Raw genomic sequence first — 14216 nt, forward strand, 5'->3', positions numbered from 1 at the left:
TCTGATATGTCCTATCTGAAAGGACAAAAGAAAATCCCTCAGAGAGCATGAGTCACGCGATGTACCTGATGAAAGGATTCTTTCAAATGGAAGAGCTGCTGGGTACATTTAAATATATATTTACAGATCATGGTTTGATAGGGAGGTGGGAGACAGAAAATCTTAAAAGTAAAATGAAAGGGACCCTCTGTCCCTGGCAGATCGGTCAGGAATGAAGGCAGCATCTGAGCCTCAGACCCCAAAGATCACCTGTTCAGCCTCCTGAGGTCACAGGTGGGAAATGGATTCCCGGGAAGCTAAGGTGGCTTGGCCAGGGTCCCTCTTAAAGGAGAACACGAGTAAACAGAAGAATACGGGTAGCTCCTCGAGAGCTGGAACCATCTGGTTCATTTTTGAAACTGCGTGCCTGGCACAGTGTAAATGCTTGGTAGGTGTTTGTTGAATAAAAATGGGATTTCGTGCACAGCTTGGCTTTGCAGCTTTCCAAAAAGAGTTACTGCACAAGGTTGGGCAATTATAAGGATAATAAAAATGCCTATAAGCCTTATGATTCGGAGCAGGTTTATAGGAGCAGTTTCTTCTCAGAAGCAAGGTTTCTCTTTTTTATGGCAATGAAGAAATGGCTATGTTGAGAATTGCAAAGAGAAGGAACTAAAAAGCCTGGGACTTTTCTTGTCAACAGGTCTGTTTGAGGTCCGAGCCCAAGAGTACCTGGAAACACTCCCCAGTGGAGAACACAGCGGGGTCAATAAGTTCCTGAAAGGACTAGGTAAGTCCCAGGGTCTCTGACCCAGGCAGCAGTCTTCAGTTGTCCTGTAGTCTTGGCCAGCTACCCCCCTGGAGCAGGGGCCCTAAGTAATTCAAGACCCAACAGTCTGCTGGGCAGATAAGATCAGTTGGCCTTCTTAGCTCTGTTAATCTGCTCCCCAAGTATAAATAAAGGACACAAACTATCCCCTCCTCCCTGCCTTTATTTGGCCCTTGCGCTATATTGCTATCTTCCTTCCCTATTATTTCTTCCCTTCTGCTTTACGCTTCTGGGGAGCTGAATTTAGGAAGCTTGAATGGAGCCAGAGAAGGGACTCGGGCAGAAAAAGAAACAATCAAAAGAGACGACCTGGACTGGCCTCCAAATTCCCCCTTGGAAAGTAGAAATGTAAGAATTATCAGAAATGTGGTTTAATTTATAAAAAGACTCTTACTGGAAAATGGGGGGTGAAGAAGACAGCATAAAAGAGGAATGAAGAGCAGGCAGTAAGGAAGAGGCTGTGGGGTGGGGAGCACCCAGAGGACCAGCAGGAGGCGATGTGTTTGTGCCTCTTGTAGGAGAGGCCTGCTTCTGAGAAGTTGCTAGCACTGCACACCTCAGGCTCTTCCACCTCTCCACTGTCTTTCCTGTAGGGAAAGTACCCTCTCCCCACCCCTGCTCCTGGAGCTTTTCTTCCCACCCGGCTCCTTAGGGATGGGCTATACTCAGTGCTTCTCTTGTTACCATTTCAGAAGCAAACCCTCCTCTACAACTCTGGCATTCTTCCTTTCAAAATGCTCCAAGCTTGGTGATCTTAAGATGCCTTTTTGTTAGGGAAGGGGTAGGTTCATGAAGAGCTCAGGGCAGGGGTAACTCCAGAAAGGGTGAATCCCCCTGCCTCCAAATTCCCCAGGGCACAGGGATGAGGTCCTGGAAGTAGCTTGGGAGGCCACAGCTGTCCACACCACATCTGGGAAGAAAAGGGCAAGATTTAATTCATTCCTCTGTCTGCCTGGTGAAATGGTCTCATTTTATTTTTTTAGGCAACAAAATGAAGTTTCTCCACAAGAAGTAATTCTCCGCTCAGCCTCAAGAGAAAATTACATCCGAGTGCAACCACATGTGTTAAGAAAAGTTGCTGTTGGCTTTTCTGAAAGGTTTGGATCTTTGGTTGCCCCAGGTGCTGGGATAAAGCCCAGGATGGTTTCAGGCCCACACTGGAGAGCCAGAAGGCCCCCGCTTCTTCAGAACAGCTCTGGAAAGGGCACCTGAGAACAGGCGCGTCGCCGACATTCAAATAGGTTGTTTTGGTTGTTGGTTTTTTCGTTTTTTTAATATTAGATATTAAAAAAAGAAAAGTGTTTGGGTTTTCTTTTTATTATGCCAGAGCTAAGAAAATCTACCCTGCCCTACTTCATCTTTCCCTGTTCATCCTGTCTGGCAGCTCAGCTGGAGCCAGGAGGAAAGGAGGACTTGGGAAGGAGGAAAGACCAGGGAATTAGAACAAAGGAGCTCCCCTAGGCGGAACTCGGGACAAATGCAGGAGGTTAGGGGCGGAGGAAGGAGGAAGGGCGGCAGGTTTCAGGGTGTGTGTCCCCTGCTGGAATAGAGCTGAAAGGAAGAACCAGGAGCTTTTGGCTTCATGGGATGAGCTGCTTTTCCAGCCAGTCAGTGATGCCACCTGGTGGCCAAGACCTTTTTTTCCCATCCCAAATGGACCCATGCTTTTTTGACGGCCTTTTTTCTCTTAGAAGCCATGGAACTATCTATGCCACAGCAGTCCATGACTTTAATCTGTACATACAAAAAGAGGAAATCCCCTCGTAAGATCTGTTAATAAAATGTCCTTGGGGTTCTCAGCCCACCGTATAATGCATAAGCCACTACCTTGTCCTCATTCCCATTTATACTGTATGTGATTCCCATCTCACCCGAGGGACCCAGATCAATATAAATGAAATGGTATATGTGCAAAATAAATGTTAGGGACATTTGTTTTCGATACTGTTAGCAACAAAGAGGATCAGAACTTTGGGGGCGACTTCATTAGACTTATGTGGCCATAAGGGCAGCTTGCTTCCTCTGAACCAGAAGCAGGGAGCATGCAGGAGAAGGCTGCATTCTGCGAACTGTCCTGCAGGGAAGATAGTGGGGAGGTGGAAGAGCCTGAGGTGTGCAGTGCTAGCAACTTCTCAGAAGCAGGCCTCCAGGGGCCGTCTCAGCCAACCCACTGCCTGCATATCCTGCTAATGGCAGCCAGTAACCTCGACAAAAACACATAAATGGGATGTGTTCCAACCTTGGCAGGGGCCCACGGGGCCACAAGACAGAAGTTCTAAACTGGAGTCATAGACCACCCCTCACCACCCACCCCCACCAAATCGCATCCAAGATTTGGCATGTCCATCTGTTTTTCAAGGGTGAGGATCCATAATTTATGTCAGATTCTCAAAGGGGTCCAAGATACCCCAAAAATGGTAGGGACCAAGCTATGCATAAAAATTAACCTGGATAGGTATGTGTGGTTGGGGGCGGGGATGGGGGATGTGAATCTGAGCCTGGGGCTCGAGGAAGTTTTATTTAACAAGGTCCTCAGATTAGTTAAGTTTATTAACAGTATTCTACAGATTTTTATATTGCCCAGAGATGATCGTTTTTAATATTTTGGGATATACCTTCTTTTCTAACTTATTTTATATTATATTGTTTACTTAATACATACAAGTGAATAAACATACATCTTCATCAATATTCCTAACGACTGCATAATATTGTATTTTATGGATATACCAGACATTTTTTCACCCCTCCTCTACGCTTATACATGCAGGATGTTTGCAGTTTTGAATATCTTAAAGAGCATTGAGAAAAATATCTTTGTATAAGTATTTTAGACCCTTGCCCAGTTTTTATTTGATTTCTTATTGAAGTAAAATATACCCACAGAAAAGTGCACAAATCATGAATATACAGCCTGACAAACTCTCACATCCTGAAACCAGTAACCAGATCTAAAAAACAGATCATCAGAACCCTGGAAATCCCCTCCATCCCCCTTTCTACACATTCATCCCATCCTATTCTGCATATGTACAAACTAAACCAATTAAATTGTCTGCAGCATGCAAAGTGGTAGGTTAGGCAGAGGATGGTCGGGGTAGAAAAAAGAAGTAGAGTTGTGATGCCTGCCCACAACCTAGGGCAGATCCTTGATAGGTCATACTGTTTGGGTTTAGAAACCCATTTGTGGCTTTGAAGTATGGGCATGCTGAACCACTCAAACATTGTGCCTTGCCTCATGCCAACCCCTCTGTCCAAGAACCAAGATATGTAATAATTCCAATTTTAAAAGTCTCCTTTTTTCATGAAGAATGTGTACTTACAAGCATTCCATTACTGTTTTTCAATTCACAGTAAACCTTACAGTCATAAAAAAAAAATTGCCATAGTACTGCTGAGTGGATTTTATTGCTATGGATTATCGTAGACACTGGTGGGCAGGAGAAGGGCAGAGTGGGAGCAAGGCCAACTGGCATATCTTAGCCTGAGGGAGAAGACAGCACCATCATGGCTGCTTGGACCGAGGAAGAAGGCGTTCTTAGAAATGATCACAAAAACTTCTTACCTCTCAGACAGTTAATAATAAACTGCCCATTATTGAGCATTCATTTTTGCCCATCCCTCGGTTAAGGTTTTCGTGTATGTTGTTTAATCACTAGAACGGTGAGCTTCATGAGGGAGGGGACTGTGTTTATCATGTCACTGCTGAATTTCCAAAGCTTAAAAACAACAGTGAACAAATAAGCCCTTCTCACGATAGTCCTGAGGGTCTTCCAGGCCCTTTCCCCAGGCTGTGAGCCCCCTGACATGGATGTATACAACACGAAGCCAAGGTAGTCCTTTACCAAGGGGGATGGGCCTTTCTATGGATAATCATAGATGGCTTGGTGAATTTGAAGTCAGAGCCGAGGGGGTCAGCGAGTCGTGAGGGACATTTCCTGAGGAGGGATGGGGAAGCCTGACAGACGTTCTCTGTCTCATGAAAGGGTGAATTTCTCTTGCCCGCCAGATCCTTTTTCTCTTCCCCCAGGTAGTGCTGGATAACCCTGCCAACTTCTTGATTCTCAGCTCCCCTCTTTTTTATGCTTCCTTCCTTTTCAGACAGGTACCAATTTTCTTAGATATATCTGCTACCTCCCAGTCATACCTCCAAGAGGACCCAGTTTTCTCAAGATTCACCTGGGATACTTGTTTGAAATGCAGACTCCTGAGACTCACTTTGACCTGTCTAGAACCCTTGATTGGCTAGGGGTTTCCCAATTGTCTTCATCCAGACATTACCAGAATTCTGTCTTTGGTGAGTCATTTCTTTAGGAGACTGATCTCATCCATTATGTATGAATTCTTCCTTAAGTTTCACTGACAGTAATCTTAGGGCCAAGTTTTGGAAATAAGCCTTTAACACCACCCCACCCCATGTCTTGAGCTTCTAAAGAGCTTCTAAAATGCCTTGAAGAATGAAAACATCAGTGTAATGGGTATAAGCTTCCAAGGCCCCACAGAGGGTCCATACTCATTTGGGTAGGTCAAACCTGGTAAATTAGTTTTTAAAAAGGTCCCATTATTCTAGATACCTTGCATACACTTGAAAAGTAATCCCAAGACAATGTATGGCAAGCCCCAAAGAAGCCTGAGAAAATGAGCACTGTGAGAATGAGTTCAGAGGAGAGCAAGGTTGGCAGGAGTTGGAGGGGTCAGCTTAGACTTCATGGAGAGCTGATGTGAGTTCATAAGAAATCTAAGCTGGACTTATGTGGATAGCAGGGGCTGAAATGGGCAGAGGAGGAAGGGAGGATTTCAGGCCTGAGCAAAGGTTAAGAAAAGCAAAAGGTAGGTGAGAAGGGCCATTTAACTGCTTGCACCTGGTAAAGCCAATTAACTTCACCTCGCCCTCACCCAGCACCTGGGTGTGGTTCCGCTGCCAACCTCTAAACTTCTCTCTGGCTACAATTAACAGAGGCCTAGTGCCAGTTTACACAGCATTGGGCCAGAGAGTAGTCTCACCTTTGATCACAATGTGTGAGAGGGCACCAACCCTGCGTTCCTTACCTGTCCCTTCTTATTCTCCTCTGGGCTCTGTCAGCAAATCCCTCCTACCACCACCTCTCACCTCCTACCAGCCCATAATCCTAGGGGTGCATACAGTGAAGCCCTGCAACCAAACATCACAAGAGATTGCCCTTTCTACAATAGAGTTAATTACTAATTTCCTTTGCCACCATGGGTGGAATGTGGACTGAGTTGTTTTTCCTCTTTTGCTAGGCCCATGGACAGGTGTGAGAGGGCTTAGCCACTGGGGCTCTGGGTAGCAGCAGGACCAGACAAACCAGGAGGTGTCAGGCCAGGAGTCCAGCAGAGCGGCAGGGGCTGGGCAGGAGAGTCACTAAGGCAGGGGCAGAAGGAGGCAGAGTCCAGAGTCACAGGAGCAGCAAGAGTTACTTCACCCAGTGAATGGAGCTTAGCTCAAAACCTGGGGCAGAGGCTGCTTTTCTCTCCTCCCTGCCTTGTTTTATCTGGCCTTTTGGGAAGCTCTGGGCAGGTACGAGGCAGCTCTGCAGCCCTGTCTCTAAGCCAGGATCAACCATGCCAGGGTAACTCACAGATGATGTCCAGCAGTCCCCTTTCTGGCATCATGAGCTCCATTGGCGCCCACATCCTTGCTTATGGCCAGGCTAGTCAAGGTGGAGTTGTGAGAGCAAAGAGGAAAGCCAGAAGTGGCCCACATCTCGAGAAGGGAGCATTTGCCCTCTGTGTGAGAAAGTAGGGTAAGGGCTGTGCTACACCAAGCTGGGGTCATCTCCATCCTGTACTCCCTGGCCAAATCAAAATATTCCTCTGTAAAGAAAAATAATAACACCACATTGCATTTATATTCTGATGCAATTTTATTCACCATGGGCACACAGCACTTCAGACACATGGATTCCTATAGAAGAAATGCCAACTTCTCCCTCCGTGCAGTTCTATTTTCTTCCCTTCCATTCCACAGTTGTTGATCCAAAGAGTGCTTCCTAATAAATCCACATGCTAAAATTATATATATTCCTCTTAAAACTGTTTTTTGACTATTCCAGGACTAGTCAAGGAAATTGTAAAAGAATTCTGTAACTCCTCCCTCAGAGGCAGAGGAATGAGAAGTGGAGCCTTGGGGCAATACAGTGTACTGGTGTCCTTTATCCCCATTCTGCCAGTGGCCCCAGCCATCCTTGCTAAAACTTGGTCTTCTTGCTCTCTCTCCTCCCCTGTCCCAAAAATCAGCTCCAGGATGGGCTGCGCCCTTCCCCACTCCTTCCAGTCCATACCCCCAAGGACGGAGGATAATCCCGCCACCACCCTCCCCACCCATCCCCGGAGGCAGGAGGCAATCTGCCCTTCCCTCTGGGCTTCTGAGATAAGCTACCTTGGAAAACCGGCTGTGGTGATAATAGTTTGAATTGCCCCTATAGGGGTTTCTGTTTCAGCAGCTGAGTCTTGAGCTGCAACACCAAAAGAATGGATTTCTGATGCTGAGGGTCGAAGAGCCAGAGTGTTGGTTATGGGGAGATATCATTTGGGTGGAGTTGACCTGAATTTTATCCTGTGGTTTGCCATCCCCCTCCTTGACTCTACCTGCCTAATTGAAGGGAGTCTCCCAACATCCAGATCCTCCAACTTCCAAGGCAGCCACAATTGGCCTGGGCAATTTGCCCTCGCTTCTCCCTCTTGCTAATAGCTTTCGCTTTAACCTGTATTCTAGAGGAACTAAGTGTTCCCGAGCCCTGCTCCTGCCATCTAGGTCCACGCCCGCCCAAGCTGCCACCCACACAGGTGAAGAAAAGATGAGATCTTCAGGGAATGATAATGTTCTGGAATTAGATAGTGGTGATAGTTGCACAACAAATTTGTGAATATGTTAAAATCCACCGAAGGGGGATGAACTTTATGGTATATAAAGTGAATTTTATCTCAATTGGGAAAAAAAAAAAAAATGAGACCAGCCACTGAGAGACAAGCAAGGAGAAATAAAGCTTGATGTGTAGGGCAGCTGAAACTACAACTGGACAGAGTTATGGGACCAGATAAGCTGAAGAAAGAATAAGCAGCAAGCAGCACTCACACCCCAACACCCGGAGAGATGGGTATTTGACTCTGGGGCCTGTGGGGAGTGGGGACACCAATACCCTGTGACTAATAAGCTAATTACCACAAAGGTAACTTACAGTTCACGCATAATCATTAAAGACCTTGCTAACTCGAAAACCTGACAGCTTCATCCCAAATGACCCTTCATGTGCTCTGTACACACAACTCCCAACAGCATCTCCCTCATTAATCCTCTTACCAAGACACACATCAACTGGCCATGTTCAAACTTCAGAGGTTTCATTGAATGTTGGCATTGCTTCTTCTAGCCCCTGAAACCTGGAGCAGCTCAAACCCCTGCATCCTGGGCCCAGCCCTCCTTTCATCCGCAGGCTCTCTGCTCCCCCCACCTCAACAGGACCCTCACCATCCCGACACTGGGGATTTACTGCCAATCTCCTTTGAAGGTGACTAAGATCACACATCAGCCTGCTGCCTTCTTCTAAAGGAGGAATGAGAAAGCCTGAGTGTTTCTGTTACACTCTCTCCCAATTCAAACACAGACTAACCCGGGTGTCGCTCGGGCAAGGACATTTTGGATGCTTTTGTATTTCCTTGATGTGTGTTGCAGCTTGGGACGTGACCTGGAGTAGAGGACCATGAGCTGGGGAACGCTTATTCCCTTTGAGTACACAATTTAAAGTGTGAGGATGTGGAATAGAACAGACGATAGTAGATTAACCCCTTTGGAAAATTGACATTACCTAGTAAAGTTGAACACACACACCCGATGACCAGCAATTCCACTTTTAAGTGTATACCCAGCACAACGTATATCTATGTACACCAAAAGATATGCAAAGAAATATTCATAAACTGCATAATTGTGATAGCCCCAAACTGGAAGAATGAAATATTCATTGATAGTAAAATGTATAAATAAGGTGTGGTAGAATCATGCAATGGCATACTGTGCAACCCTGAAAATGAATGAACTATGACTGTGTGCATTAATGTAGTTCAAGCTCACAAACATAATATTAAGCTAAAGAAGCAAAAAACAGAAGGATACAAGTATGACTCTGTTTAAATAAAACTCAAAAATAGGCAAATCCAACAATGTATTTTCTTAGGGATCTATATAGAGTAGAAAAAGATTAACACAAAATTGAGAAGTGTGGTTTACTTGAGCCGGAGGGGAGGGTGTGGTAAGGGCAGACTTCTAGGATATGGTAATAATCTCCTTGTGATCTGGGTGGTAGGTACGTGGGTGTGTTTAAACTGTGTTTAAACTGAAAGCTTGTATGCTTTCACACATACACACACACGCCCAAAAATGAAAGAAAAGAAAGCTTCATCATCCTGGTAATACCTGTGTGTTAAATGCCAAGCCCAGCAGATTGATATTTCACTGGCAAACTGATGAGGCCCTGGCCTCGCCTGGGTATCGGGGGTGATTTACTTCTGCCAGATCCATAACTGCCCTACAGAGGCCATGGCACCAAAGGGGCAGTTTGGTACTAGAGAAAGAGGGAGCCACGTAGCATCCTCACCCATCTCTGCTTACAGATTACTGTGGAACGTGGGACACGTCTCCTCCCGACTTTCTGTTTCCACATCTGCAAAACAAGGTCGGGGAGAAGGGGGTCCCTCCTGACCCCAGCCTTGTGTCCATGAGCACCTGCGGCCACTCATAGGAAGTATGGCCATCACAGTCTGGTCCAAGGCAGGATGCCAGGACCTCCCACTGATGGTGCCATTGGGCAGATTGGGAGAAAGGAGGTGGACTCCCTGAAAAGACAGGTGGTTGCCTGAGGAAAGAGGAGACAAAGAATTAGTTATTGACCGCAGGTCTCCCAGGCAGCTAACAGCGGACCTAACCTTAAAGTGAGGGCATGCCTCAGCTTGTCTTAGCAGCTATTTATAGCTGGTACACCTCCTTATTTGGTAGCTGGCTGCACCGCTGGTGCTGTCTTCTCTCCATGTGGAAGTCTGCCCTTCTGATGAGTAGACAAGGCTTCAGGGGCAACTCTATCTCACAGGGCGTTACACAGAATAGGCACTCCAATCTGTGCGTCGTCTATTCCAAATGCTCTTTAAATCCATTTATTTGAATGACTTTTTTCAGATTCTAAAAATAATACACGTATACTGTAGAAAATGTGGAAAATACAAAAAAAAACACAAATAGGATACATTCACACCCTTAATCCAGCAGCCAAAAAGATCCCCTATTAATATGTTGGTAAATTTCCTTGTAATCTTCCTCCTAGACATGTTTTTAAAAGATGTTACTCTGCTAGGTTTCCCCATGGTTAACTTCTTATATGGGCCACACAGCCCCTATTTCAATCCCACTATCCCAAATATAACCACTAAATTTGACTCTCACACCCATCTTGCTATCAGAGAAGCAGTTTCTTCATTTTAGTTACCCAAGCGTATTTTTAATCTTGGTTGAGATTATCTTGTACATAAGTTTTGCATCCTTATTTTCTCCTATATTTATGGAAATGGCTTTTCATAATCACATTAGGGTCTATTTTGTATGTATCCTGTAAACTATTTGTTTCCTATTGTTAGGCATTTGGGCTTCTGGTTTATTGATATTATAATTAATGCTGATGGGACAACTTTGTGAATAGGTCTGCATGCAGATAATCAAACCCAAGTGACAGAATTTACCTCCTGCCTCTTGACCTTCAACCCCACAAGGGAGGGGAAGGAGACTGCCCAGGGATCCGCTGCCCCTCCCCCGGCTCCTCAGACCCACTGTGCTGAGGATCTAGTGGGTCCCTGCACGATCCTCTGAGAGGGAAGAAACTGCGGCCTAGGGAGACCCTCAGTGACACACCACTGTTTGGTGGGGATCACCCTAACCTGCCTACTCCCACCAATCCAAGACGCTCGCCGACCACCAAAACTTTTACAAGCACTACCCCTTTCCTTCCTGTGACCTATTTTTGGGCACAATGGGTATCAATCTCCCCTCTCCCCACTCTTTCTTCTCTGTTCTCTGATTTTACACAGGAACATCTTGAGCTGGATTCCTGTTCAAATCTATTTATTTTGGGAGCAAGGGGACATTCGAATTACAAAGTATCAGCTTTTGAGACTCATCCGTCTTATTCCTTCCCAAGCACAGGCTCTCAAGGATTAATGTAACATCCAGACACTTTCCCATCAGGCCCTGTTGGCCATGACACCCCCTGCCCTCTCCCAGCCAGAGCCCACCTTCCAGCTCCAGCTTACCCACCTCACACTGGTCCTGTCTCAAGCTAAGCTTTGCAGAGCCCATTTTAGCCATGTAGATTTCCTGCAGCATAGGCCGTGGCCACTGAGGCAGCATTTAACTTAATAGATGCTGTGAATCGAAACATGATGCTCCACACGCCCCCAGCCCCCCGACTCCAACTCACAGAACCACCCCCAAAGCCATAGGTAATTGGGATTCCATTCAACATACATTCCTATAGCAGCTTCTATGAGCCAGATACTCTGGCAAGTAATGGGGCATAAGATAAAAGCGAATCATTCCTCATCCTCATGGAACTTGCTGTCTAGTGCAGAAGATGATTCCAAATGACATGATGTGTCCAATGTCATACATGGCCCAAGGTGTTATGGTGTTACCATACTAAGGCAGTGTATTCTTTGCCTGATGCACTCAAATGACCAATTCCTGAGACACTGGGGTTTCAGAGAGAAAAAGAGTTTTACTGCTAGGCGTGAAGCAGGAGAGCAGATGGCCTATCAGTCCAAAATCTTTTTCCCCAAATTGCAGTAATTTTGATAATTTTATAGTAGCAAAAGATGGGCAGGTTTTAGGAGAATGAGCACAATGGCCCCAGGTGATGTAATTAGAGGTGATTTAATTATCGTGCATGCACAGATTGATTACATGCTTAGCCACAGAACATTTGTAAGAAAATGGCAGCCTTAATATGATGATGGACACAATATATAGTACTATAATGAGGTATAGGCTACTCCACATGTTGGGGAGGTCCATTGGTTAGTTCCAGCTTCAGTTACCAAGATAACTTTGGACTTGGGGTGGGTTAGTTCAGGGCTGACCCAAGACCCTTCTTTTTTTTTTTTTTTTTTTTTAATCTTCATTTTATTGAGATATATTCACATACCACGCAGTCAGACAAAACAAATCGTACTTTCGATTGTTTACAGTACCATTACATAGTTGTACATTCATCACCTAAATCAATCCCTGACACCTTCATTAGCACACACACAAGAATAACAAGAATAATAATTAGAGTGAAAAAGAGCAATTGAAGTAAAAAAGAACACTGGGTACCTTTGTTTGTTTCCTTCCCCTATTTTTCTACTCATCCATCCATAAACTAGACAAAGTGGAGTGTGGTCCTTATGGCTTTCCCAATCCCACTGTCACCCCTCATAAGCTACATTTTTATACAATTGTCTTCAAGATTCATGGGTTCTGGCTTGTAGTTTGATAGTTTCAGGTATCCACCACCAGCTACCCCAATTCTTTAGAACCTAAAAAGGGTTGTCTAAATTGTGCGTAAGAGTGCCCACCAGAGTGACCTCTCGGCTCCTTTTGGAATCTCTCTGCTACTGAAGCTTATTTCATTTCCTTTCACATCCCCCCTTTGGTCAAGAAGATGCCCTCCATCCCACGACGCCAGGCCCACATTCCTCCCCAGGAGTCATATTCCACGTTGCCAGGGAGATTCACTCCCCTGGGTCCAAGACCCTTCTTTAATAAACATCAGGGACTGTCTTTAGTGATAAGACTTTAAAGTCGAAAAACTGGATAAATGGATAAAAGTGAAGGTTAGTCACAAGGTTTTACAATCACAAAGGCACAAGATAAAGGCTATACAATCATTATCAGAGATCAAGGCAGCTGGACTACAGTTCAGAGAGTTCAGGAATTTCCCTTTGTCTACTCTAATATAAAGAGTGTAAAAAAGGAATATCTATATAATGATTCAGTAATCATAATCATCCCTTAAATCCTAACTTCTGGGTTATAATAGGACTCGGAGAGCGCCCCAAACCCAAGCAGGAGTGGGGCAATCCTGGCTGGAAAGGTGCTGGGGTTGACATGGCACAAGCCAAACCCCAAAGGGACCATTTCACCACACACCATACATTTTTAGATTTCAATTGTAGTGCTGGAACCAGAATTTCCAGTGCCAGATTATAGTCAAATGGAATCAGCGAGCTATGTATGTAAAGCCTGCAGCCTTTCACTGATTTAGGGGAGGATCCGGTAGCAAAAAAAAGATTTTATGACAAACAGCATTTTCTTGGTTGGTCCTGGGCCCACAAAATGATTGCCCCTAAGATCCCTACTAAGGTAAGAGGTCCCTAGACTGAAGGTTCCAAAGAGCAGAGGTAACTGTGTTCAGAGGATGGGATATGTGTGCAGTGGTTGGAGGTGGAACAGTTTTGGGGGCTGAAAAGGCCTGGGTATGCCCACAAGAGGGTAACTAGGGTAAAAAAGGAAAAGCTGATGACGATGCATGGAAAAACTGGAGGTCCTTGCAATACATATGGATTTTAAAGTCACCCAGCATTATGACATGGCTTGGGGTAGAAAGACTGCAGGCCAAGTGACAAAGTCTGTAATGAATGATCAGGACCTGTTTACTTGACTCAGTTTAACAGGGTTGATTTGTTTTTCAGAACAGCTTGTGTGTAGAAACCTTGCCTAGGACTTGGAAACATCCCAGTTAGAAGGGTAGAAGGGTAGATAACAATAGCAGAGCTGGCAGCTTCAGGACCAGTGCTAACTTTCTTCCACAGCTACAATGTAATATGACCTGCCAGTCCCGGTCCTGAAACCTTCCAGGGGTTCCCCATTACCAGCAGGACCAGTCCAAGCCCCTGCCTACATCATCTGGCTGCAACCTGCCCCTTCCTGCCTAGGACTGTAAGCTCTGACAGTGAATACAGTCACTTCCAACTTCCCTCCTACACCAGCCTGGTTCTCAGCATTGCACCTGGGCTTCTGCAATCTGTGGCTAAGTCCAACTCATTTAAAACTCAGCTCATTGGGCACCTTCCGTGCTACCCTCACTCCCACCCAGGCCGGGTTAAATGCTGCTTCTCTGAGCTCCCATAGAACCCTAAAGAGAATTCTGTTACTGCACAGTCCCCATTAAAATGATCTGCTTTTGTATTTGTTTCCTCTATTAGGTTCTAAGCATCTTGAGGACAGGTGCAATTTCTTTTCATCTTGGTATCCCTCATTCATTAGTTCATTTACTCATTAAACACAGATTCACTGAACTGCAAGGATGTACCAGACACCATTCTAGTTTGAATAAATGCATGCCTTGGGAATTGGGCCTTCTTG

At 45.4% G+C, this 14216-nt stretch overlaps 1 protein-coding gene across 2 annotated transcripts in view; it reads left to right on the forward strand.

Moving 5' to 3' along the window:
- Positions 1 to 3499, forward strand: part of DENND2A (DENN domain containing 2A) — a 143211-nt gene extending 139712 nt beyond the window's left edge. For both annotated transcript variants that reach the window (XM_037836022.1, XM_037836021.1), the window contains exons 19-20: positions 683 to 769; positions 1792 to 3499. In XM_037836022.1, the coding sequence (XP_037691950.1) occupies positions 683 to 769; positions 1792 to 1823 (119 nt within the window). In that variant the 3' untranslated portion in view covers positions 1824 to 3499. The remainder of the gene's footprint in view (positions 1 to 682; positions 770 to 1791) is intronic.
- Positions 3500 to 14216: the final 10717 nt, after the last annotated feature.

Source organism: Choloepus didactylus, chromosome 5, assembly GCF_015220235.1.
Source record: "Choloepus didactylus isolate mChoDid1 chromosome 5, mChoDid1.pri, whole genome shotgun sequence".
Classification (NCBI taxonomy): Eukaryota; Metazoa; Chordata; class Mammalia; order Pilosa; family Megalonychidae; genus Choloepus; species Choloepus didactylus.